Source organism: Puntigrus tetrazona, chromosome 16 (genome assembly GCF_018831695.1).
Source record: "Puntigrus tetrazona isolate hp1 chromosome 16, ASM1883169v1, whole genome shotgun sequence".
Classification (NCBI taxonomy): Eukaryota; Metazoa; Chordata; class Actinopteri; order Cypriniformes; family Cyprinidae; genus Puntigrus; species Puntigrus tetrazona.
In genome coordinates this window covers 1,523,091-1,550,014 of record NC_056714.1, presented here as the reverse complement: position 1 = coordinate 1,550,014, position 26,924 = coordinate 1,523,091, and the positions used below count along the sequence as shown (strand labels likewise).

At 38.0% G+C, this 26,924-nt stretch overlaps 2 protein-coding genes across 5 annotated transcripts; one reads left to right on the top strand and one right to left on the bottom strand.

Moving 5' to 3' along the window:
* Positions 1-83: 83 nt before the first annotated feature.
* pmvk (phosphomevalonate kinase) lies at positions 84-4,728 on the top strand. Of its 2 annotated transcripts, XM_043260625.1 has the most exons (6): positions 192-244; positions 326-389; positions 1,498-1,608; positions 3,712-3,864; positions 3,945-4,074; positions 4,134-4,728. In XM_043260625.1, the coding sequence occupies exons 3-6, from the start codon at positions 1,522-1,524 to the stop codon at positions 4,304-4,306; spliced, it is 543 nt and encodes a 180-aa protein (XP_043116560.1). In that variant the 5' UTR covers positions 192-244; positions 326-389; positions 1,498-1,521; the 3' UTR covers positions 4,307-4,728. The 2 variants fall into 2 exon arrangements, with proteins under 2 accessions (XP_043116559.1, XP_043116560.1); XM_043260624.1 differs by lacking the exon at positions 1,498-1,608 and having other exon boundaries at positions 84-244.
* Positions 4,621-26,924, bottom strand: arhgef2 (rho/rac guanine nucleotide exchange factor (GEF) 2). 3 transcript variants are annotated; one of them, XM_043260621.1, is made up of 21 exons: positions 26,665-26,924; positions 20,834-20,993; positions 16,024-16,091; positions 14,194-14,257; positions 13,832-13,964; positions 13,004-13,113; positions 12,779-12,922; positions 12,038-12,288; positions 11,250-11,375; positions 11,023-11,140; positions 10,646-10,897; positions 10,484-10,560; positions 9,229-9,401; positions 9,049-9,116; positions 8,773-8,961; positions 8,583-8,687; positions 8,423-8,472; positions 8,277-8,318; positions 8,154-8,204; positions 7,717-8,068; positions 4,621-5,994 (listed from the first exon to the last, which is right to left on the bottom strand). In XM_043260621.1, exons 1-21 carry the CDS (start codon positions 26,728-26,730, stop codon positions 5,942-5,944), a joined length of 2,652 nt encoding a protein of 883 aa, XP_043116556.1. In that variant the 5' UTR covers positions 26,731-26,924; the 3' UTR covers positions 4,621-5,941. The 3 variants fall into 3 exon arrangements, with proteins under 3 accessions (XP_043116556.1, XP_043116555.1, XP_043116557.1); XM_043260620.1 differs by having other exon boundaries at positions 8,773-9,116; XM_043260622.1 differs by lacking the exons at positions 14,194-14,257; positions 26,665-26,924 and having other exon boundaries at positions 8,773-9,116; positions 20,834-20,852.

The window sequence follows — 26,924 nt, the reverse complement described above, 5'->3', positions numbered from 1 at the left end:
AAAAGCTAAAACAGCAGGATCAGCAGGATTTGTATTTTTAATGGATTCGTTTTCTTGGTTCTTTACGGTAAATAGACCTAAAGCCGTTCCTGTTTAAACAGAAGCGTACTAAACGTGTGTCAGTGTCGTATGTGTGCGTCGAAGGCTTCGTAAACATGACATCTACACAACCAAGGATCATTCTTTTATTCAGTGGGAAGCGTAAATCAGGGAAGGACTATGTGACAGATTTGATACAGAAAAGGTGAGATCTCGAGTTGGATGCAACACCGTTGTGCGAATATTTGAAGTGCATGAATAAATATGCTCTTACTCGAAATTACAGACTGACAGCTGAGATGTGCTGTATACTCAGACTGTCCGCACCTCTCAAACATCAGTTTGCTAAGGTACAGTACACATCTGCTTCCTTTCACTGTATTAGCTCTGTAAAGTCTGACATATGAAATTAAAAGACAGATTAGTTTAAAGGGAAGAGCTTCTGAACTTTCTAAAAAAAAAAAAAAAAAAAAACCTTTTGTTGTATCTTTTATGATAAGCTGTCCCTTTAATTTTAATAATTTCTTAGCAAGGTTATTTTTTTAATGCGTTACATACTATCTGTATATTGTGAATTTCTCGATTATGTTCAAATTGTGAGACTAACATTGACTTTTATCCTCTTTTTTTTGCCCTTGTCATTTCAAATCAGTACATCTACAAAGATGCCGTGGCCTCAAAAATGATTTGCATGTGTTTGGACACTTAGGCCCCAAAAATGTATATGAATTTTGTCATATTGGAAATGCATATTTAAAAAAAAAAAAAAAGTGGATGAGGTTGGTTCACAGAGGTGTATCACTGGTACCTTAAAAAAATGTGTTTGCAAAGGACGCAATTTTAAACGTTTGTTTTACACTAGATTTTCGAGGCATGCTTATTAACAATTACTGATCAGTACAGTTTGACAGAAGTTAATCCTATAAAATACAGTGTAATGTAGCAAGGAGAGGTGTGAGAACAGAGTGGAATTGGTAAGTTTTCTGCATTAAATGGTTTAATATACAGTATTATTGGATGGGAGACCTCTGAAGGAAGGGTGTTGGTGTGGCCAGCAGGGGATGCTCGCCCTGCAGTCTGTGTAGGTCCTAGCACCTCAGTGTAGCGATGGGGATGCTGTACTGACAATAAGCACCGTCTTTTGGAAGAGATGTTGAACAGAGGTCCTGACTCTACGTGGTCTCCATCACTCTATCTGCTCTCCACCAATAAGATGGTATGTGGAGGATGTTCTGGCACACTATGGCCGCGGTCTCATCCTTCAGGTGGATGCTGCCAAATAATATAGAACACCTTTAATGCTGGATACTGGTGGTAGATGAAGAGATTACCTGATTTTCATCAAAGTTTCATCTTCAATGCCTCCTCCTTCATCTTACCCCAGACATGCTATGTAATGTTCATGTCTGGTGACTGGGCTGGCCAATTCTGCAGCACCTTGACCTTCTTTGCTTTCAGGAACTTTGATGTGGAGGCTGAAGCATGAGAATGAGCGTCATCCCGCGTGAAGAATTTCCCCCTCCCGTGGTTTGGAATGTAATGGACGGCACGAATGTCTTGATACCTCAGGTTGTTGATGATGAGAGATCCACTCTGCGGATTTCTCACACGCCCCCATTTTTTCCTCCACCGAACTTGTCTGTTTTCTGTGGAAATCATGGGCCCATGCGGGGTCTTCTGCAGTATTCGCGTCGATTGGGATGCAGCTCAATAGACAATTCGTCTGAAAAAAAAAAATCAACCTTCTGCCACTTTCCCACTGTCTATCCTTCCTGCAAGGCCTTGGCAAATGCATCACCATTATTAGTTGTCTTCTGTTTAATGCTGGTTTCTGAGCACTAATTCAGCCATTGAGACCACTGCGTGAGAGAATTATTCTTGTAGATACAAGGGTTTCTGCTGACCGGTTGTTATGTAGCTCTGCTGCGGTTGAAAAAGGTCTAGCCATGGACTGTCCAATGAATTGCCTGATCTGGGCCTTGAACTTCACCGGTTTCTTCAAATCTCTTTCTTATCCTCTCCACTTAATGTTTAGATAAAGTTGTCTACCATCACAGCAGGAGACCTGGGTCTGCAGGCTCTCGATAACCAGTACTTTAGTCTGTGGCTGAATCTTTGGCATGCTGGGGTTCTTCTTCTACACACCTGGGAACGCATTAATTACAGCATTTGTCACAGGTGAAGCTCTAATCTGTGATTGCTTGAATGCTTTAAATAAAATGCATGAACGTAATCGAGAGGCTTTTGCCTTTTCATATAAGCCACTTCTGATTCCAAATGTTCAACCGAAAGTCAAGTTATTATTTGTTGTTTCTACAACTTGGATAGGCAACAAGACTTTTGTCAGGGTGTGTATGTAAAATAAAAATAAAAAATTGTAGGCTACTTGAAACTACTACTAAATTTCTTTTCAGATAGTTGCAACAACTCCCATTGAGTTTAACCTAATGCATCAAAATAACTAACAAAATAGCTAAAACTGAAATAAAAATAACTACACAGAAAAATCTATATACTAAGAGAAAAAAAAATGCAGAAACCAACATTATTATTACTTTGTGGTAACACCCAGCTAACAGAACATTCCCCTTTGGTCAGGAGTGTTCCCGGTACTTACGTTAAGAAAACTTTCCTGTCTAACCAAAAGGGAAAGTTCCCAGAACGTTCCCAGAATGTTCCCAGAACGTTCTCCTTACCTCTTTACTCCTATACCGCTGCTATAAGTTTTGTCGGTCCCCATGAAAGACGGATGGACATGGACCTACAAACCATGTCTTGTTTTAAACTGTTGTTTAATCATTAAAGGTAATCAGTACATTTAACCACCATGAGGGGCATTAAAATAGATTGAATCATTCGTTAATATAAGATTAACCACCATACCACATACGTTTCTTAAGCACCAAATAACAGTGACTTCAACAAAATATTGGGGTTTAAAATGTACATTTTATGTGTTCTCTTTTAATAGACTGATCAAATATGTGTTAATTTTTTTTAGTATTCAAAAATACACATTTCTGCATCCGAATGATCAATACCGTTAGTATTAATTAGTCTACGTAGTTATATGACAACTAAAAATAACCTACTGGGAACGTTCTCGTTATAAAATAAAATCTAAAAATACCCCGCGGGGTACATACTGGGAACGTTCTCTCTAGGATATAAAGATAAAACCTAAAAAGAATGTTGCCCGCGGGTTGCTTCTAAGTTATAGAACTAAAAATAACCTACAGGAAACATTCTGGGAATGTTCTGTTTGGGTTATAGAAGAACCTACAGGAAACGTTTCTAGAACTTTCCCTTTGGTTCTCAAAAAATGCGTTCCGGGGTTATTGGGCAGTAGCTGTTGAAACTTTGTTGGAAACCCAATGTATTATTATCGTCAAATTCTATGTAATCTTTTCTGTGTTCAAAATGTGCAAAATGTATATGACGAGCGAGCACTTTAACCTTCCAAACCACCTTTTTGCTTTATCCCGGATCACTACGGTACACTTTGAATAGTCTGCTTATATTCAGATCGTTTTAACCTGTCCGAATCGCCATAGACATGAACTTAGAGAAGCAGCTCCAGTTAGAATATTGTTCCACAGGATCCTAGAGCACCAAAACTTAGTATTGCATAGTATTGCTCGAACAAAAACTGATGTGTTTTGTGAATATCAGGATCACAATCTTGACTACGAGGAGCTGTTGGGTTCTGGTCAGTATAAGGAGAGTTATCGCGCAGACATGATCCGCTGGGGTGAGATGAAGAGACAGCAGGACTCCGGCTTCTTCTGTAGACTGGCCATCAAACGTGCCACACAGCCCTTTTGGGTACGAGCTCAAAATATACAAGAGTGGTATAACTTGGAGAAAGTCCAGTTGACGTATACCCCACGCTATCTCTCGCTCAGATGATCAGCGATTGCAGAAGGAAGTCAGACGTGCAGTGGTTCCGTGAAGAGTTTCCTGATAGATGCGTCTGCGTCCGTGTGGAGGCTTCTGAGCAGACGAGATCGCAGAGGGGCTGGAGATTCACCACAGGTAAAAATGCTTAAGGAAGATGGGGGGGAAATCACGGTAATGATGCCTATCATGTCCAGGTGTAGACGATGCCGAGTCCGAGTGCGGTTTGGATGAAGGCGTGAAGTTTGACTATATCGTTAGGAACGATGGAGCCGATGACGTTCTGGAGAAACATCTGGAGGATCTACTGTCTTTGATCAAGTCGCAGGAGAAGGAATCAGACACACGAAATGACATCAAACATCAATAACATTTTTGCCTTCATATCCTGCTCACTGGAGAACACGCAAACGGTTTTTGTAACAAAAAGGATCATTCTTTGCCTTGATTTTATACGCATAGAATTATTTATGAACGATGATTTAAAAAAAAAAGTATGTTCTATTGCAATATTAATGTATTAATTAAACAAATTGCATTTTCATTCTTTAATCACTGAGGGGTGAAAGAACTGTGACCGTTCGGTCCGTCTAGTTCTTTGATGGTTTTACGGAAATGTTAAAAAAAAAAAAAATATCGTAATATCGTAACATTTAACATAAACTACACAAGAAATGCAACGAATCAGTTATCAATGCATTTATATAGGTGACGAAATACATGATTACAGCCATATATTTAAACACACGGTACAATGAAAAATCAATAAAAAATACAATATATAAAGAATGATTTAACAGCTATGTTTAAAGGACGCTGTTCTTCCTCGAACATTCAAACATTTATACATAGGCGATATCAACAGTGTGACATTAAACAAAGCTTTAGTGTGATTTCGAGTGGCCAGAAAAGAATCTACAATCTTTCTTTCCCACTTCATTCCATTATCAATAACATTTCATAAGAACAAGAAAAAACCTCAAATGTCGATACATTTCTTATCATTTATAGGAGGCGAACTGTAGTTATAACTGCATTCAAAGTCTTTTTTTTAAGCTGCTGCAAATCAGCAGGGCATTCGATGTGCTACATTTCATCTTTACCGTAATATAACTTATATTCAGCAGAAGAAAATCGCGTCCGACGACGCGACCCTCCCGTAATATAACAATGGACAATACAGCTAAAATGGACAATCGATATATTAAAACTGGAAGTCAGCACGAGCACAGAATATCTTTCCTTCGGTTCCAACTCGGTATTTAGTACTTTGATTAAAAAAAATACACCATTGACCGTTTAAATAACAACTTTGGAACATAGACAATGTTTGCAAAAACACTGAAAATCTCGATAAAAGACATAATTGTTCTATACTACGGTTAATATAAAACGCAATGCCGTTATTGTACAGAGCGAAGGCCTGTTCGCACCAACGCAAATTCGGTAAAGTTTTTGCATTTTGCCTGTTCAAACCGATGCGTAAAAAAAAGGCAGGGGCCGAACGAAAAATGCTAAAAGCTCTCTGAGAGAAGTAGGCGCTTATAGAAAACGCAGAATTACCCTGGTTACTCCAGTTGTCGTGCCGTCTGAGACACCCGTTTTTTAACAGCAAAGAAATTAAAAACCGTATTTACATATTTTCAAACAGCCCTCGCTGTGGTGTTTGTCAAGCAACACCAAATGAGAACAATACAGAGATTCAGACTTCTTCCTCTGATATTCGCTTAAAAAAATCTGCTCTTGAGCACCGCCAGCTTTATGCGCAGTTCGATAGAAAAGAGAATTACATTCCCCATCAAAAAAATAAATATCTGTCACATTGCCAGCATGTAAATGTCGGCTGCGTTAACGGCAGTTCGTTTTAATTCAATGAACCGCACCTGGTTTTTTTTTCCCCGTATTTGGCGTGGCGTGAACAGGCCTCGAGTCAAAGCTGACTGCTGAGGTGAGCTTCTGGAGTTTTGGAGGAGGTCACGATGGGCTTTTCCCCGTTGAGACGGCGTTAACTGTGAGTTTCGTTCCCGCACTCGCTCTCCTCTGGAATATCCTGCAGATCTGAAAACCAGAAAGAAAGCGGCGTTTGTGAGGTGCAGCATGATGGATGATCGGAGGATTCGTTTTTAGGATGAATCTTATTAAAACGTTTCGTTCGATGTGATGGAATTGAGCATAAAAAAAAGGTTTGTTCTCGTTCGCTATGTTTTCAGTTAAATGTTGTGAATTAAGCTTGAGCAGAAATGTGGAAAACCACGTGAAACATTAGCCTATAAACGAATAAAGTTTACATACCACTTGTTTAAGGGAACCGAATTTTTACTTATTTGGAAACCGGCACAAAGTGTCATAAAATTCTAGAACTATCAAAATCTAAAACCACTTCGCCGACCATCATAGATGTGGAGGAGTTCATTTTTTTTTACCAGAAAAGATTTATAAAAATGTATCAAAGGATTCTTTGCAGTGAATGGGTGCCGTCAGAATCCAAACAGATGATAAAAACGCATCAAGTAATCCACATGACTCCAGTCCTTCAGGTAACATCTTCTAATGTGAAAATGTAGTGTTTCTAAGAAACGGATCATTATCATTCCACTGTAAACCGTCATTTCTGAAGTCCATAATCTATAATCCTTCAAGTGAAAAAGTCCATAATGAATATTTCTCACCTGATTCAGATAAGATGACGGCTTTGAAGCAAAAAAACACTTTATGATAACGGATTTGTGCTTTGAAACATGCTGCTTTGGATGGACTGGACTGGACTTGTTTCTTGAACTCTCTGTGACAACTATGGACTTGGTGGTGTAAAAAAGCGGGAAAAAATTCGGAAGGTTTTTTTTACTTTTTTTGTGTGTTCTTTAAATTAGCTTTCCCTCACGATGGTTTTGTGGCTCTTGCAAAGATATTTGTGTTCCCTCTCAAAAACTTTAGCATTGTCTCACAAAGCCAGTTGAGTTTTGGAGAAAAACATTTCCTGTTTACTTTGAAGTTTCCAGTGGTTCATAGCTCCGTTTTCGCACAATGGAGCCATTTGTAGAGTTTTATTTTGAACTTGGAGTCCAGTATAAAGAAATAAGAGTCGGTGCTTACTTCAAGGCACGGTCTTAGAACATTAATGTTTTTAAAACGGTGACTTAGGAGGACGAAATTTGATAATAATGAATACTTATAACATTATTAAGCTAATATTAAAATATTAAAAAACGTCTTAATGATATTACTATTAATAAAGCAGAATAGCACAGAAAATGAACACAACAGGCTGCACATATATATATGCATATATATATATATATATATATATATATATATATATATATATATATATATGCACATGTATATATTAAATATATTTATATATAATCTGAGCTTTTTAATAGCTGTTTTTTATATTAAGGGACCATCTATTTCTATTAATCCAATGCAATTATGTTATTCTGTTTTTGGTGCACAAACACCAGTTTGAGTTGTGCATAAAATCTTCCCAGTCAGTCTTTCCCCATCATTTTTTATGCACATTACTTATATCCCAGAATCTGCATTAAAACATGTGGACGGAAACGTAGTCATTGATGCGTTTTTAACACGCTTTTATTGACACAACGCCCGCACTTATCTCCACCGCAAAGACAAGGACAAGAACCAAAAAAGAGAGCCAAGACGTTAAATGTTCCCGGAGTAATAAATAGGAAAGTTAGTGTGCAATAGATACTCCAGTTGAGGCAAGAAAGCTGAAAGAAATGCTGCACAAGTGAGAATGGTTTTAAGAGGACTCACCTCTCGGACTGTCAGCTCGAGGAAATAACGCCATCTTGCCGTCCTGCTGCATGCCGTCCACCTGAACCGCTGTTTCCTGTGAGATCAATGCGTCGCGTGTGTCCGCTGTGTCTTTAAGCCGCATCTCCTGGTTTTGTTTTTCGGGCTGAATTGGTGCTCTATCTCCCGTTTTGTCCTGGGCAGCTCGTAGTCGGATTACTTCTCCTTGCAGCTGGTTGTATTTGCGCTGTAGCTCTGCCAGATCTCCTCGACCGCCCTCAGGACCGCCTGCCTCCAGCACTACTGCTGTAGTGGGACACAAGTCCTTCTGCATGTACACCTCCAGGATTGAGTCCTGCTTGATCACTGCAGCCTGCGGACGTAGCAACGATGAGTCGCCAAGCACGTGCTTTGTCTGAAATCTCAACATTTAGCGCGCACCTCTGTCTAAATCTCACCTGCAGTGCGTGAAGCTGAGTGCTCAGGTTCACAAGTCTTTGGCAAACCTCCTACAACACAAATAGTTCAGATAGTTATCTTTGGTGTTCATTTTGTTTTTTTAAAGCTTCCTTTAGGCGTACCTCGTTCAACATCTTGTCCTGCAGCTGGTTCCCATTCCTGTCCTGTGAAATGTAATGATAAATAATCGTGATGACGAATCCTCAATCCAATGTTTGCTGCAGTGCCAGCAGAGGAACATTGTTTGTGTAAAATATCAGACATTTACCTTGTTAGGCGGTCTGTTTATTTCATGGGTTCCGTTAACTGATATTTTTCCTATTTCAGCAAAAAAAGAATAGTGTACTTTAGATAATTAACGTCTAGATAATTAAAAATGAAATATTTAACACGGACCACAATGTATGCCAATGATAAAAAGAAGGTACCTTTTGTTTTAGAGGTGAATTGTACCTCTGTCGATTCACCGTTCAATCTGCCGGACTGTGGACGCTCAATGCAGGAACCCAACAGCACTTCACTTAGCCTGTCCACTGAAGTTTGAAATAAATAAGAAAGCAGTGTGAATGCCCTTCATTACCGAGTGTACTCTATAATGCTGTACGCTCCTCTGCTTACCCTCAACAATGGCGTCATTCAGTAGCTTTTCCGCCTGGGGAGCGTAGGGCGTATCTGCTCTGAATATATTTCTAGAGTTTGAGGGAACGTTAACATTCTGACCTCCGGTGGCCTCGGCCAAATCAGAAAACAACGTCACGCGCTCCTGTAACAGCTCCAAAACTTCACGATCCTTCTGCTGGATATCAGCTAGAGAGAGAGAGAGCAAGAAACCAAACAAAAATGTAAAAAAAAAAAAACTGAGCAAAGCTAAGGCGACAGATTTTTGATAGAAACCTCTGAGCCGTCGTAGCAAAGCTTTGTCCTCGGTTTCGATCAGAGGGAAATCCTCTCTCGATGGACAGCTGCATTGAGAGGAATAAAGAGATGAAGCGATTAAGTGTTTGGTGTTGCTTGTGTGGAGATATATTTCAGAGGTGCAGATGTTGGGGCAAAGAATTTTGAATTGACTCTGACTTGCTCACTGTCTGCTGAATGATTTTCATCCAAGTGTTTCTGTCGTCTTTGGAGGCGGCGTGGAGCTCGTACATCTCTGGAGGTGTGGAGTGACTGATGAGGAACATTCCTCGCTCCTGATTGGCTATATCTCTCACAATCAAATTCTGAAGGCACAGTACTGCCGGTTTGTCCTGTGAAAAAGAAAAATTGCATATTTTAAAAACACGCCACGTTGAACATTAAGGTGTTTCGAAGTTGTCTTTATCTGGAGTAAGTAAACTAAATTCAACATTAACTAAAAAGAAGATTCTACTTTTATATTGCAGGTAATCCATCTTTTGTCTATAGAGAAATTAAGTTACATAAAGTAACATTTTGGCATATGTCTTTCAAATTCAATCAAAATGAAAGGTTTGGATTACACCATAAAAGTCATTGGATGAAAAGGATGAAACAACTTAGAAATAGTTTTCTGTGGCACAAAGTAGGGCTAAAATAACTCTAAAAAATGTCGTAATAGTCAATATTGCTAATTATCACAATCAATTTTTGAATCTCTATTTATCTCTAGTTAATAAAGTTAGCTGAAACCAGACTGTTAATTGTGGTTTTAAACTACTCTTTATGGTAAAAAATTCTCATTATTTGCATTGATATTGTTTGAAATCATGAAACAATTTTTTGTTGGTTTGTGTTGTCTGATTTGATGCTCTGTATCTGTAGTTCGTAGAGTTAGTTTTTTAATTAAATGGTTAATGGTAAATGGTCTTTCCATTCAAAAAGAATTTTTGTAGCTTTATAATGTTTCAGTTGAACCACCGATGGCAGGTGGACTATTCTGACAATGTCTTTCATGCTCTTCTGGACCTTGAGAGTGTCATTTACTTATGGCACAGTCGCAAGCTTCACCAGTTTCGCGCTAAATATTTTAAATTGTGTTACGGAGATGAACGAAGCTTTTACGGGTTCGAAATGATGTGGAAATCTCAATGCCTGGTAAAAATATATCCACGTGGTTTCTAGATATTTGCATGAAAAATAGTAGTCTACATACATTTACTATAAATGCACAACCACTATAGCGTAAAAAAAATACCGTAACTATGTTCCATTAGTCATTTTAACATGTTTAATGCATGTCTCATTTTACCACCCAGCCCTGGCTTATACTGTTATTTTTCCAGTTAAGGAAGTTTGATTTGGTTGTAGGATGATGGAGAACGCAGTGTAAGTGAATCCCCTGGCAATCAGTCAACAGAAAGCGGTGACTCACCAGACAGGGAAAGATATACTTCTGGTCTTTTTCCTGCATGAACACCAGGATGTCAGTCATCAATAAAACGTGCACATCTAGACAAAACACAAAGTTACTGATAAATCAGCCCATTTACCACCTATTTCGCGTACTCGCTCCCACTATAAACGCTAATGGCACCTTTGAGTCTGGAGCCTTGAGCGGTCTTCCAGAGCAGAGCTCCTTCGTGAATGAGTCTACGGCGCAGCAGCTCTCCTCCACCGAACACTCCTCCACCCTTAACTTTCGTCTCAGCTCGCGGGTCCAGACGAGATTGAATCTCCTGCAAACGCTGCGCCCGCTCTAACTCTTGAACCTGCTGGTCCACAGAACACAGCAGCTCCCGGATCGACGTCAGAGAGTCAGCCATAGATTTACTCTCTTCTTCATTACCTGTGAAACCAAATAAACTCTCAGATCACCTCATATTAGATTAAAGGAAGTCGCCCGTACCGCTTTCACATGATCAAACGCGAACTGCCTGGAATTTTGAGGTAAATGTCAGAGTATAGTCTCACCTTTAGTGTTGTCTAGTATGCGCTTCATGAGTACAGGGTATTTAGTGATGCGTTGAGTGACGAGTAAGATGCACTCTTGGACACCATGGCGACGCAGTAAAGAACCTCTGCTTACCCGCTTGACAGTAAAACAAATATATATATAAAAAATATTATTACTAAAAATATTCTAGTCAATGAACAAACAAAAACTGCAACTTTATGTCTTTTTCGGGGTATGCCCTCACCCGTATGAACTGCTGGAACCTCTTATCACGGGCCAGCAGCTCTTTATAAAGTTTCACAGCTTTCAGGTGTCGACTGCAGAATTCAACATAGCATTTCCTCATCTCTTCTGCATTCTGACCTGAGAACTGAAGCAAAGAAAATTTCAGCAAAAGGCCTACTCCCTCAATAGGAACAACCGAATTGCACTTGCACATTTAGCATTTATATCTATTAAAACTGCTGAGGCAAGAAATGCATAAAGAAAATTCTATAAAATTCGACTTATTTAGTGACTACAGAAATATGTTTAATGTAAAATGAGTTAAGCCCAGATGCAGGGTTCCCACAGTCTCCAAAATTATCTGAGGAAAAAAAAGTGTGTACAAATTGTGATAAGCAGTGCTGAAATCGTGGAATATTCTGGTGTGAAGAGCAACTATGGAAGATTTTGTTGGTCAAAAACAAAGAGACTTCCATTATTAAAAGACTGCCTAGAAATCTGTGTTCTTTCTTTATTTTCTCTCTTGTCGGACTGTCCAGTTATCGACAGTATGTCGGTTATTATTTCTTCCTTGAATGTTATTTAGTTTATATTTGAAAGACAATAAAAAGTTGATCAGATTCACTTATTTATAAATTCCAAATTTAAACTAGTCAGTTTAAACAGTTCTATACAGTAATCCTAATATAACAATATTAGGGATTTTTTTTATTATTATGGTTAGTTGTTGGAAATGATGCATTAATAACTGTAATTGCTTAAGCAAACACCAACTATTCATATGTGAGGTGTATTTCAGAAGTTCACCTGTTCCACCAGTATGTCTCCCAGCTTTTGAATGGTGAAGTTACGGCTGCTGCTGGGTGCCAGGCTGCTGTTTCTTCTCTGCAGTAGTTGGCTCAGGAAATTGGAGTGAATTGACAGCAGCTGATCTAAGCAGGGAAAGATGGCGTGAACTACACCCATCTCCATCATCACCTCTTCCAGCATCCCTCTGCGAAACACCCCCTCCATGATCCGCAGTGTTCGCACGTGGTTCAGCTCCGTCTGAATCAGCTCTGAAAAACACAGATGCGTCGATTTAGCAAATATTTACAGAAGTCACAGCACGCAAAGGATGCATCTACACTAAGGATTAGGCACAAATCCAATAGTTTTTTTGTCTGTTTCTAGTCATACGAGATAGCTCACAAGCCTGTAAGCAGAGACCTTAAATGTGTTGGATAAGAGGGATTGTATACAGTTTGAGATACCCCAGAGCCAAGGAAACACTGGCATGGAAAGCAGTCTACATTTTTATTTCACCTATCTGATTGAATTCTTCCATCATTTTTATTTTGCATTCAATGTGAATAGACCTAAAAGCAAAGTAGTAGATGTTGCACAAATACAACAGCATGAAATTGATACACAACTACACAAAATAATATAATGTTAATCAACCAAACACTTATTGACCCAAAACAGATACCAAGGTTTGCATGCATGTAACAACAAAAGCTATATCCTAGATGTCAGTATAAATGTGATGTTCCAAAGAAGTCTCACCATATATGACGTCTTGTCTCTTGATGACGTCTTTGCGTTGTGACTGCAGATAAGAAGAGTCCACAGCCAAACTCCAGGAATCTGCTTCGAAATCCTTCCCGTCCTTCTCCAGCTCCTCCAGCATTGATGTATAATACATTTCTCCTGTAGAATGTTTGTGGAAACGTCAAACTTTACATATGCCTTCTCATTTTCGTTCTGTTTTGTGAACGTCTTGAGTTGTACCTTCATCGTTAAGGGATTCCATGGACATGGCTCTGTTCCTGAAGTTCAGAGAGTCTGTGGAGTGAGACAGAATCCGCCTCAGTCCGACTGGAGAATCATCATTCAGGCTTCTGTTAAAAATTAACAAACAATAAGCACGAGGCAGCTTTGTAGATGAGCTGTAAAAACATTATCATGTATCGATGTATGTTTTTGTAATAACGTTTCAGAAAATCAAGCAATACGCACTCATAATCACAGATTAATTGCCTGTGATAGTGAACATGATATTGCTTAGCTTGTCTGTGATCTATGACTGTAAATGTTTACGCAGAAAAACTATGCTCATAGCTTAATAAAAATAAGACTGAACCACTAATGTCACATGGACTACTTTACTACCTTTCAAATGTAGTAATTGTGTTGATGTCTACAGAGGGTTAGAAAGCTCTTGGACTTCATCAACATATCTTAATTTGTGTTACAAAGATGAGCGAAGATCTTACAGGTTTGGAATGACATGACATTTTCATTTTTCTTTTATCAATAAAATTACATTGGAACTGAAAAGCTAAGTGACATAGAGTAGCAAGGTAGAAACAACGGTGTTTCTGAAAAAGAAAAACCTACATGTTTGCTACAGAATTGCTTCTGCTGAACACAGCTGAGAGCCACAGATACTTTGTGTTTAGGGACCTTTCGTCAGTAAATTCTTTCAGTTCACTCGCATGACGTTATTACGGAAATTTGATTTGACATGATATTCAAACGCGCTCATAGGAGATGTTATCTTTCCTCTTGATGCAACACACTTTGTTCGTGTCTGTGATCAGTGATCATATCCTTTACCCTGCAATGTTATTTGTGGAGACACTCTTGTTGAGCGACAATGTGGAGCGTCCTTTGCGGGAACCGAGGAAAGACTGTCTCAGTGTCTCTGATGGGTAAATGGCTGAACTCGGCCTCTCCTTCAATATTGGATCTGGCGAAGGAAAAAGCATTCCTCTTTAAGGAGAAGACACTGTTTAACTACCACTGCAACGTACTGTATCTATCAAAAGTCCACAAAAAAATGACACTTGAGCCTGTACTGCAACTGCTCACTAACAAGATATTAGTTTAAGTAATTTGTGTTATTATTATTAGGAATTAGTTAAAATTGCTATAAATATTAGATAAACAGATGTGATATATGAAAGAGAGAAACTCACTTTTGCTGCGGAGGGCCACATTATGTAAAGTTGCGGCGTTCCTGACCAGAGCCAGCCTTTGTTGCTACAATCATTGATATGTTATATGATTTCATATGAATTAATGCAATTAAATAAATCACACACAGATTCAACAATTGGTGAAACTAGGCAATGTAATATAATAGCTTTTAATTACCTAAATATTCCAAACCACCCCCCCATACACTCAAAAAAATCATTTGTGCAATAATTGTGAAAACTTATTGACTTTATTACGATAACATTTACTAAATTAAGTCAAGTTTAGTAACTAGAAGTCCTTACTTACAGCCATAAGTACAGCAGATGACCGAATTTGCCAAATGATTAGTAAATAAACTGCAAGACTGGTATGTTTTCTAAAAACTGCATGGTTTGCATGTAGCCCAATCAAACAGTGGTGCATGAGCTTGCTGCACATCTGCTTGTTATCCAGGGTTCAAAGAATATCAAAATCGACTGCGGGCGGCAGATCATTTTTTCTATTTAGCACCCAAACTCTGGAACAATCTCCCTAACAATGTTCAGGAAGCAGACACACTCTGTCAGATCTTTTTAACCTAGCCTACACATAACACACTAATACGCTTTTATTATTCAAATTCGTTTAAGGACATCTAGGCTGGAACACTCCCCATAAAACACAAAGTATTCATTTACATCACAAAAAACATGGCATCTACGCAAATATTAGTCTTTTTAGTCTAATTTAGTCTAATTTCTAGCGATTATTGTCGATTTGATTACAAAGACCATCTCTGAACAATTTGTTATTAAATGAAATCTCGTCATTATACATCCTTATCACTGTATTGTCCTATTTTATACTGTTCCGTGCTATTATACAATCTGTGTTGTTAAAAGCACTATATAAATTAAAAAAAAATCCAAATCTGTGCTATAAGTATTACTAGTCGGCTCCTCGGTAATATTTTTAAAATAAGAATAAAAAGTAAGAAAATAATAATGATAATAATTTCAACAGCTCTATTAATATATATATTTAATATAACACTCATACATACGTTTCCAATTCTAATGTTTTGAAAGAATTCTGCTCAGCAAGTCTGCATTTATTTGTACAGTAAAAAATACACGACCAAAAATATAATTGATAATACAATAAACTTATTTATTTTAAGTTAAATTGTGCTTTGCTGGTATAGTTATAAGTATATTTTAAAAATGTTTAGTGGTGAATAAACATTATTAAATTGTTGTTTTGTAATTGATTTTTTTAGACAAAAGACAAAACAGTAAAAAGCACATCTGGTTATTTAATTTATGCAATTGTGAAAACATTGACAAAATATATGGAGAAAATGCGAAAAACCATATCTGGCATTCAGTCTTTGAATTTTCATTTCAGTGCATCCCTAGTCTTCAGGATGACTAGAAAATTACAGGCAGCTGAGTTTCATCAAGGTTAGTGCTAAACTCAACGGCCAGAGTTAAAAACCCCTGAGCTACAGTCATCTGTGTTTTAAAGACTATCCAAAGTCATGTGGGTTTGAAACAACATGAGTGAGTGAATGAGAGTTTAAATTTTGGGGTGAACCCATTACCTAGGGTTTTCTCTCCTACCTCTAGGTGTCAGTATGTTATGAAAGTCTACTCCGATAACCATTAGTAATTACAAACAATTAGTTGCCATTTATCAGTCTGTATTATTGGATCCTGTAAAAACACCAGCTCCCTGCATATCTGATTACATTGTTGCCTTTAATTCTAAAATACCATAACATTCCATACAGAGTATATGTGAAACAACTGGTTTTCGTTAATTATGCCCCCTCTATCGACTCTTACCTTCTGTTTCATTTTGGCGCAGTTAGCCAGTGTGTCACGACAGCGGTTGTGAATGGTCACATTACAAGCTGCGGAGACAAAAAACAACAAGAAAGAATATCACTGATTATTACTAGTTAATACTTTCCAACTGATTTCCAACATAGCGGAGCTAGTTTCATGTCATATGCGTCACTCCCAGTTATCTTTCCCTACATAATGAAATCATTTAAACTCGAATGAATATTTTGTGTGTCGTTTATATATTTAGAATTGAAAATGGTTATTTCGAATGTCACTGTGATGTGCGTGGGTGAAACAAATGCCATTTAAAAATCAAATGAATAAGTCTCTCATGGTCCTACGGGCTTAATCGGAAAATCTTATTTGCACACAAATAGGCAGATAGTTTAATTAGGGACGTGCGGCACAGAGAAGGTGCGTTATCTCTTCTGGGATGTGTGTGCATACTGGGGGTCAGTGAGAGTCAGTGCCATCTCTCATGCGAACAAACATATCTTTGTTCTGGTCAACAGCAGCTCCAGGCGACATCTCTGAGCTCTATATCTGATTCACTGGACAAGAAAATGCATATAATCACATTCACGCACGCAAACTTGCTGTTTCTATCCCCAACCCATAAATCAACCCTTTTTTCATTCGTGATTATTACCATTATTATTATTAAACACAGTTTATTATGTTTTTTTAAGTCATTTGGTTTATGAGGACACATGAAGCTATCGTCATACAACATTGTGTGCATAAATCATGCATGCAAACACACACACACGTACACAAATGATATTAACCAAATCACATGTAAGCCCTTTTGCCCAAAGTGCTTCTATTATGCAATAAACATATTAGAAGAAAATCGGAAAATATGGTATATGAAAAACTGTCAAATATTCTGCGAAACAAGTCGATCCTCACACAAAGCTTGGTTTAAAAAAAATCAGTTACTGTAGCCAATAAGTGTTACTGACAAGGTCGCACACTCATTGACTAGAATTAAATAGGTTTGGCGCTATCTAGACAACCATCTGACCTTCATCGACTGAGCCGCGAGATTCCAGTCACATCGATATGTTATTGAACTCCCTCCAGAGTCAGGAATGAATTTCATTTTAACCGTTTTAGTCAAGATTCGAACAATATTACACTGAATATTACATTACTGTCTTTACACTGACATTATGTTGATCAAACAGCATTTGAAGTATTCATATTATTCATATATCTTTTCAGTGTTTACATTACTTGGCTTGCCTGTGTTTCCAACTTCTTCCCAAATGTCTAATAAGAAGTGCTTATCAACAAAAACAATTCATTTAGTAAGTGAATTATAATTGACTGTAATAGACTCAAATTTGAAGGTGTGCTAAAAATGAATAGTGCTTATGCTGAGAAAGTATTATATACTAGACCCAAAGCCGGAAACAGCATTGTCAGTATTACAACTTCGAAAGCCGAGTCATTCATTAAACAATTCGTTAATTTTTATTTACATATATGCATTATTCGAAGTGACTTACATTGCATTCAAAGTGGACATTTAGATCACGCGTTATTGGGAATCCAATCACCTTGGGTGTCTCTAGAGTGCCATGCTCAGTTGTTTGAGCTACGAGAACAGTTAACCCTTTAAAACGCTGCAAGAAATAAATGTCATTTTACATTTACGTGCAACTCAGAAGGTTTGAAAATAGTCATGTTCATTATTTATTGCCAAGATTGTCAGCGGATTACGGGGCAGACAAAAAAAGGACCTAGCAACCTTTTCTAAATCTTAATCAGTGGACATTTATCGGCTTTTATCATGCTGATAATCTTATAAGTGGCCTAATATTGGCTGATTATTCAGCCTGGGTGATATATTGCCTAGTTTGCCAATTTTACTGCCACTGGCCAGATGAGAACTGGCCCCGGCTAAGCCTCGTTTCTTTTTTTCTTCATTACTGTCAGCTAATGGTTTGCTATTGTCGCATTTTTCATGTTTAGCTAGATTTGAAAAGACAATTAATAGCCAGTTAGATTATAAATGTAACTTCACTGACAACTAAATTTGAACTAAATTAAGCTGAATAATGACACTATTCACTTTTGTAAAGCTGCTTATAGCTGAATTCAACAAATTGTACAGCGATAGCGGCTACAAAATAATATGTGCACCACTACATTTCAAACGAGCATTGTAAAATGTATCATCTTTATACATTGTATATGTATATATATATATATATATATATATATATGATCACTTGTGTGAGAGTGTGTGCATGTGTTGTGTGTGCGACAGACTGTGTGTTAATCTTTCTAATGCCTCGATCCCCTGATGCTCAGACTCCAGATTACGGGTGTTATAAAGGAGGGGAGGATTTTGGGTAGCAGCTGTGCACAAGGCGAAGGGGGGGGTGCTTTGTACATAAAGATAACAAAAGACCTCCATTCTGTACAACAACAGTCTTCAGAAGAAGGCCATGCAGAATAAATCTATGTATTATCTGTCTGCATTCATGCACTAAGGTCTTACATCAGATTAAACAACATATCAGCATGTCTTCCTTTTAAAGTAGGTTCATGCCATTTAGACAAATTGGGAAAGTGCAACCGAGCAATTATAAAATTTAGCATAAAACCGCTCGGATTTTAACATACTAAATTATCTAGATTATCAGTGTAGGTGAACTAAAACCGATCCAAAACCTCCATTGTGTCACTCTCTCAGTTCCCCTCCTCCATTTCACCTCTGTCACGTTATCAGCAGAGACAGTGTGTTCAAACCCCCACAATCCTTCACTCCTCAACACTATAATTATTCACCTGTATCTGAATAAATGCATCAGCTCTAGGCTAAAAACGGATGCTCTCTGTGCTATACTAATGAAGAGGTGATTTCCTTTAACCCTCTGGATAGATACAACCCTTCAAGGCGTCTTTCAAACCTAGTTCAGAGAAAATTAAATGTGCCAATGCGTTAATAACGTCAAACCTCGCAGATTTTTGTATGTGTCCGTTCGGCTGAGCGTGGCATACGCAGGATACACAGAGAAAGACTAATAAGTTTAAACTTTCTATAGATTTATCATGTTTTTTTCCTGCTGAATTTCATTCTATAAAATCATGTTTCGTTGATATTACCAGTGCACGCAAATAAAAGCAGACCTATTACGGTTGCGAATGATGTATTACCCTTACCTTTATCAGAGAAAATGTCCTGCAGAGTGTGCTTTAGCATCTCACCATATTCATTCTTCTAGCGCATGTTTAAATGTTTAAACATGATTATATGCTTGAACTGTTTTGGTATATCCATAGATGTTATTTTAGGCACCTCGTGATGATTTGAAAAGGCTAAATTGATTCATCGTAACTTATAAATCGGCTCATCGTCTGCCGCTGGCCGCTTGGTCATTTTAAAAACATGAACTATATTAAACAAACAAAAAAGATTTGTACTCATATCAAACGCTTGTGTATTGTTAGGTTACTGTCAGATTCAATATAGTCGGTACAGCATCATCTTTTCATTTCAATCCTCCTGAAAATATGGAGAGAATAGTGCCTTGTTTGTAAACAAATCCACAGTAAAAAATTAAGTGAAGAATATTAATAAAAGGTACTGCTTTTTTACCCTTTTACTGTTTCATTAAATTTACTGTTTCAGGTAATTGGCTGATAATACAACCATAAATCTCTTCGGGTGCTAGCATTAACTGCCAAAAATACAAATCCATTCATTACACATTCATTACATCTGCAGGCATGTCAGTTGACAAGCAACATCTCAAGTCCTTCCAGCTGTTGTGAATGCCATTAATAAACCAATTCTTACAGTAAACAACAAACAGGTGAGGACATGAATTGCAGAAAAGATAGACTAAGCACTTCTGAAAACCAATGTGCTTTACCCACAAATACAACACTGCAATAACATAGGTCAAATGATTTTTAGGATTTCTTAACATGTTCAAAATAATAAAAACATTTGTCTACCTCTATTACTTTCTCAACGCCTTGTATTGTTCACCCACTTGCAGGTTATACTGGAGCTCTGTAGGCGCTCGGTTTTTCTGTCATTTAGCAACCATTTTATGTTTTAAAGACGAAGTGCTACACCCAGTCTATTTAAGACTAATTGGTACTTGCTTTAGAACGCACTCCTCTCTTCCAAAGCACAGAACCTTGGCCTTTATATTTATAGTGTTTATAGAGTAAAGAATATAAATGTACGTTTTTCAAACAACCAGTTTGCATTGCAGAGATGGGCCAAAATGTGTGCGCTTGAGTGTGCTTTTTTTAATACATCGGCTAAATGTTCGCAAAATCCAAACCAATAATAATCGGAGAGCGCATCAAATTCCTAGAGAGCATTTTTTATTGTAGTTTGGAACGCCATTGAAATGGGCCAAAGCACAAATATTTCCTACGGCATTTAAGAAAACGCGCTGCATCTGAAGTGAATGCGTGTCATTCAGCTGGATGATAACGTTTACCATAATGTTAATGTCTATTTGATGCACGCGAAAAAGTGTGTTTGTTACTTTAGCGCCTCAAATTTCACACAGCAACTAGTTAGGACTCAAAATGAGAAGTGTCTATCATAAGCTTTCAATTGGACTTCCTTCAGGTGGCAAGTTTGATTTTATGTCTCATACCCGTTCCTCTCTCTCCAAACCTTTTTGTCCTCTCTAGGTCATAGCTCCAATTTCTTAACTTGCAACAAGCTTTGTACTATTCAGGTTAATCTACCGGTTTTACCTCCTCCCAAGAGGTTGTGTTCAATAGTGTAACGCTAGGCCTATTAAACACAATGCAAGTTACTCACTGGGGCAGCTGAGAGCTTCTTTTGCAGTGATGCTCTTGTTGCATGCCGAGCAGAGCGTGGTGGCAGAAACGCTGAGGGAAGTAAACAGGTGACCGTTGCTGTAACGCGACTCGCGCTCCTTCGTCTCTTTCTCCCGCGCCTTCCGCTCTTTCTCTTTGTTCTGCACACAGAAGAGTTAAGAAAAAGCGTATCACCGTTCACTGCAATCACAGAATCCACCATTCGCTGAAAATAAGTCAACTCTCACTGTTTCGAATTCTTGCCGCATTTACAGACACCCTGCGCGTCAAACTGTGAAAACAAGGTATGACTAAAAGTCAACCAGTTAGCAATAAGGTAACACATGCGCAACTGCGATAATATCATAATACTTTAAATACCGAAGTCATTCAATTTCATTTTTTAAAAAGTCGATAACCAAGATGCAAGATGGCACCTGCTGCATTTGAAGGAAACGCGTTGAGCCGTGCAATAAAGTCATTTATTAATATTATTATTTTCTTTTCTTTTCTTTTTTTTTTTAAATATGACAACAACCAATCCTGTACAGACAATGCATTGTAAAAGGATATTTACAAATATTGTATACACAAATACATGATATCACGGTTTGGCGCGAAACCGTTTCTAATAAAACAAAATGGTAGTTTATCATGTGACATCGTCCAGCAGAAAATACAGCTTTTGTGAAAGTGTGAGAAATTTCACAGGACAAATGATGCTTGCCTAAGTGGAAGTGAAAGAGAATTGTTCAGGCTGAAACTTTTTGGACACCTTGACTTTTATATTCAGTAGGAAACGTTTCATGCCTTTAACGTATCTTTTAAAAACTGGTTATAATGCTTCCCTGGCTGATCATTTAGTGCAAAAAAAGTTCTGCTGGATTTAGTTAGCCTCACTTTGATATCTGTTTCTTTATGTCATTACTGACAAACTCGAATTTCAAGACCCACTGAAGTGGACTGTATATTATTTTATCTTATTTTTAACCAAAGTGGGCTACAGGTAACTGTCAGATTTATCTCCATATTGTGAAGTAGACTGCGCCGTTGTCATTTGACAGTCCTTTTGTAATCAGCTTTAAAGGCACCAAGTAAACACACATCAGCACGTGAAATGAAAAGCTGTGTTATTTGAAGGATAACGTTTCTCGGAGGACATGGAGTAGAAAAGATAGATGTGGGGGTTACTTCGCAGTTCAGTCTGAGAAACAAAGGCACAGACAGACTGAAAGGAACAAAGACAGCCAGAGAGATGAATGAAAGATAATACCTGACGCACGGACAGCAAGACAAGAAGCTTCAGTTCAGCAACAAAGAGCCCAGAGACTCCAGCGCTAGATCGTGCGCTGAGCCACGAACCAGACCAAAACATTCACCTATAGCTTAAAGTGAATTTCGCAGGTGTGCGACTTAAATTTGAAAAAGTCATTGTTTACTAACCCTTTTCAAATCTCAATATTTTGAAGATTTTTCGAAACCTGACAATAGACCGCAAAACCAATCTCATACAAAGCATCGTCTACAGAGGCGGGTCTCAAGAGGCTTGTGTAAATAAAAAAAAAAAAAGACTTTAAGCGGTCTGTTTTGACAATACAGTGTATATTTAATATTTATAAAATGTGATATTTTGGTAGTGACTTTAGTGATGGGACTATTTGACGTGGGAAGAATGAGGAAAAAAGATGAACCGAATAAATGAAGCTACGTGTGAAACTAAATGCATAATGGTCTTATAAAGTACAGTAAATGTGTCGTTTTACCACATACTGTGTTCAAAACTTCAGACCTGTTGACTGCTCTGCCCATTTTGTAAGTGATCTTATTTAACACACTTGAATCAGATCATAAGCTCAACAGCACGGAGCTCCAAGAACTGAACTGTGTCCGATAAAGTCTTGCGTATACTTTTTTCGTGTTCACGCGGCTATATAAGTGCTATGAGCAGGTTTGACATACGTGCAGTACCGCCTAGTTTGCATTAACACTAAAGAGTCTCTGCCAACCTTATGTCAAAAGCTCAGTTTAAATGCGGTATATGAAAAAAACAAACAAACACGGATTTAGGGTTGCTTCTATTAATAAGGATTTCACAGTAACAAAGTCTGTGTCATTTTTAACATCATTGTCATATGGTATCTGTTTTATGTTTTTATGGATTTTTATGAAATGACTCATGCACTTTTAGCTTGCATCCTCTCTCTTTACTGTGCATTATACCTGTTAATCTATTCCATTAGTTCTCTTATTGCCTAGCTATATCTTGTTTCGTCTCTTACCTTCCTCTGTAAAAAAATAATTTAAATTGTGTAGTGTTCTGCAATCCAAAATAACACTTTAAAAAGCATTTCCATAAATACAATGCTGCGTTTAGACCCTCGGCAACTTCCTCGCCTGCAGTTCATTGCAATTATATGACTTAATTAATATCAACGTGGACCAAACTCAACAGATCGACATAAAAGTGTCTTTATTCCTGCTCAGTGACACGGTCTCGTTGCATCAGGACTTGGGCTATTTTTATATCCAATTCAGATCGCTTTAATTGACTTCTAAAAAATTAACTGGGTTAGTGTGTCGGCTCAGTTCGTGATACACTGAGCACAAATGTGTGCTGAATGCTCTAGGAATAAAGTGTGGCCTGTTCTTGTTCTGAGCCTTGGGCCCCGTCTCTTGATTCCTCGGTGGAGAACATATGCCCCATGCCCTCGAGAAATAAAACGCAGACAATAGCAATAACAGAAACAAACATGGAAAGAGGGCATAGGAAGCATTTGCGGATGAGACTTCTTTTTGCAAAACCGATTTTGAAAATAGTTTTTTGAAGGTATTGTTTGCCGAGTGTCTTTCTGTCCTTTTAAATAATATATCGATATGAACGAAATTTAGCCATGTATTTCCACGCAATTCATTTTACGTCTTAAAACGACCAACCAATCAGATTCAAGAATTCAACAGCCCCATGATACGCATGGTATGCTACGCAAACGCGGAAACCTAAAATCCTACAAAAGGTGCTTTACTACACCATGTATCTGGATAAAAGATACAACAATCGGATATGACTCTTCTCTATCGTCGAATTATCAGCTGATTTACTGCAGCTATGATAACGGCAAAATCATAAACGTTGAATATACTTTCTGCAGTGTACATATGGATCTATTCTGCAGGCAGTAAAAGTAAAACTGAAGCAATGCTGTAGTTGATTAATCAAATAGTTTTATTCTGCAGATGATTATTGACAATTAGTAAATGACATCTGTTGTTAATAACTATAGCCGCTAAGAAATGTTTGGATGGGAGTCACATAAGGATTATAATATTTGGAGAAAATAAATCATTTGAACATAGTTATGGAGAACAGATTTTAAAAAATCTTAAATCGAAGACTTAAGACTTTTTAAATCAAATGAAGGGAAAGGGTGAGATTCCTCTCCTTCCATTGAAAGCCCATTCCAACAAACTGTGACATTTCAAAACATTCATAAAAGATCATCAAACTAAGCAAAGGATTCAATTGCAGTCTCGATGAATTTGATCGCCTTTCATTCACATACAGACATTTATCAATGCGCACGGAGCACATCAATCATGGTCAACTGAAGCTGAAAGCATTGGTTAGATGAGAACTGTTTCAAGGCCTAGAAGGTCTTGAGGTCCACGTATTCAACAACAGGGCACAGCAGTCCACCTCAATAAGAGTTGCTTTGAGTTTTTTGTGTGAATGCTCACGTGCATGTTTGCTGCATAAAGACGTTTGCATGAAAAGCGACATGGAAAGATGCAGATTTCGTAACATCAACGTTTGCATCAAAGGTGAGCTCGTGAACGTACGAATACAGACGTGCTGGAGATGATACGTTTTTTTGAGTTGCCCACATATCAAATTTGGAAGCGACTAAAGATCAGATGTGAAAATAAGTAATCTTAAGGATATTCTTTCATTTTTAGTACGTTGGTTTTAGTACACTGGTTTCGTGGGCAGCTATACGCGTTAACAAACGCGAACCTGAAGACAAAAATGCATTTGCTAAAGAAGCCACATCATTTTAGTTTGCGTTTTAGCTCATTCATACGGACTCGTGTGTCACAGAACACACACCCCAAGAGCTTCCGATCGCAAGTCGAGCTACCAAGGGCATACACTATATCAGGAAAGCCACATCGAGCTAGTTATATGATGCAAACATCAAAATGCATTGCTTTGCTAATCGAGGGGTTAAAGCATCTTAAAGATCCGGACAGGATAAAGCGATCAATCTTTCCGAATTGATAATCTGTGCTTGTAGTCAAATTCTGTGAACAGGAATAAAAACTGTGGCCTTTTTGCTGCCTCTAGTGTTCATCTGGGCTGCAATAAATCATACGGGGAAGTGCATTTTTGGAGTTTCTTGGAGTAGGTAGAAGCATATTTTTCCTTTTGGATTTTTTGATGAAACCAGATTACCGGAATGGTGTTTTTGACAGAGTCGGGTGGAGAGAATACGATTCACGAGGAAGTCAAACCTAGCACAGGCAATCAGAAGAACACTCCCACGGTACAGTGGGTATAAACCAAATGCATATGCGGCAATCCCCAACAACCAATTAGGACCAGGAACGTCACAGAGTTCAGCTCGTGCTTACAAATGGGACCAAACTGCCTCTTCACCTTTTTTCGCCCTCCACCATTTACTGACCTTCGACTGATTGTCATCTTTAACCGCGTCGCAGAAAATACCCATTCGCGCCTAATATCAGAACTAATATCAGCTACACTGAAACATACGTCCATGTGCCTTTTTTTCCTCTGCTAGTCTTGTTAGTTTCTGATACACAGGCTACCGGCGAAATGCAGCCGCGCAAGGAACACTGATGCAGCTCCAAAAAGCGTCACAAAGCAAATACGAGACCAGAAGGTCTTGGCAAAAAACGCGTATGCGATACCAAAACATTTTATGAGGTAATTACTCTTCAACTTCACACGCCAAAATCTAAATCTTACAGCGACATGGCGATGAATCGTCGCTGCACGGGCTACATAAAAAAAGGAAGTAATTGCGTCACTTAACAGTCACTAAAATAGTAAAATGGGAAAAAAACAGAACTGGATAATTGTTCGTACGAACTGGTTCACAGGCACATTTATGGCGTAAAGACATAACACGGCGCATATAAGAACAAAGACACTACGATGTCGTTAGTACGGAAGAAAAAGGGAGCGTGGGGTACGGTTATAAAAAAAAAATTAAAACCTGGAATCACGTTCAGTTGCAACTTTTGTGTTTTGTGAACGTCTGTACGCTGCAGAAATCGTGTGTAACGAAGCACTAGTAAGTGCTGCAGTCTTTGTATGTCCCTCCCCCATTGGTTCCTTTTAGTGCCCTAGACAACGTGTTCGTACTGCCGCACAATGGACTAAATCTTTGAATACGTACTCGCGTATATTTACTAACATCCCACGAATACACGTACATAAACGAAACACAGAGAGAGGCAGATGATATGAACGATGGTGTGGGTTATTGTGACTTCTTTCGATCATTTTATCAAAGGTGAAAGAAGAAGAGTAGCAGCAGCCTCCATCAGACAGCAGGGGAAAAAAAACCTTCACCACACACCACTGGAAAGGCTATTCAACAATATATTGATGTTACCATATATATATATATATATATATATATATATATATATATATATATATATATATATATATATATATATATATATATATGTTTTAACAACAATGTTCATACATTCTTCACATCTTTAAATGCAAAACAAAAAGAGCAATGCAATTCAGACAATAGGATAGAGCGTTAAAGGCGTTGTAATCAATTTATAACTCACCTTTACATTAATGTCTTTCATTTTTTCCTGGCGTGCTTTCGGTAACGGGTCCGAGACACGGGACATCGCGAGAAAATGAAAACTTTACCAACAGCAGTCGGGCTATATAAAATCCAGATGTTTGAATCTTGTTCAGAAAAGAAGCATCCAGTGCGTGAAGTAATGCGAAAAGTATACATGTACATTAAGGCTCCATTCAGTATCACATGAACTGTGTGTTTAATAAGACACACAAGGGTTTTTTTTTCTTTCACAGGAAA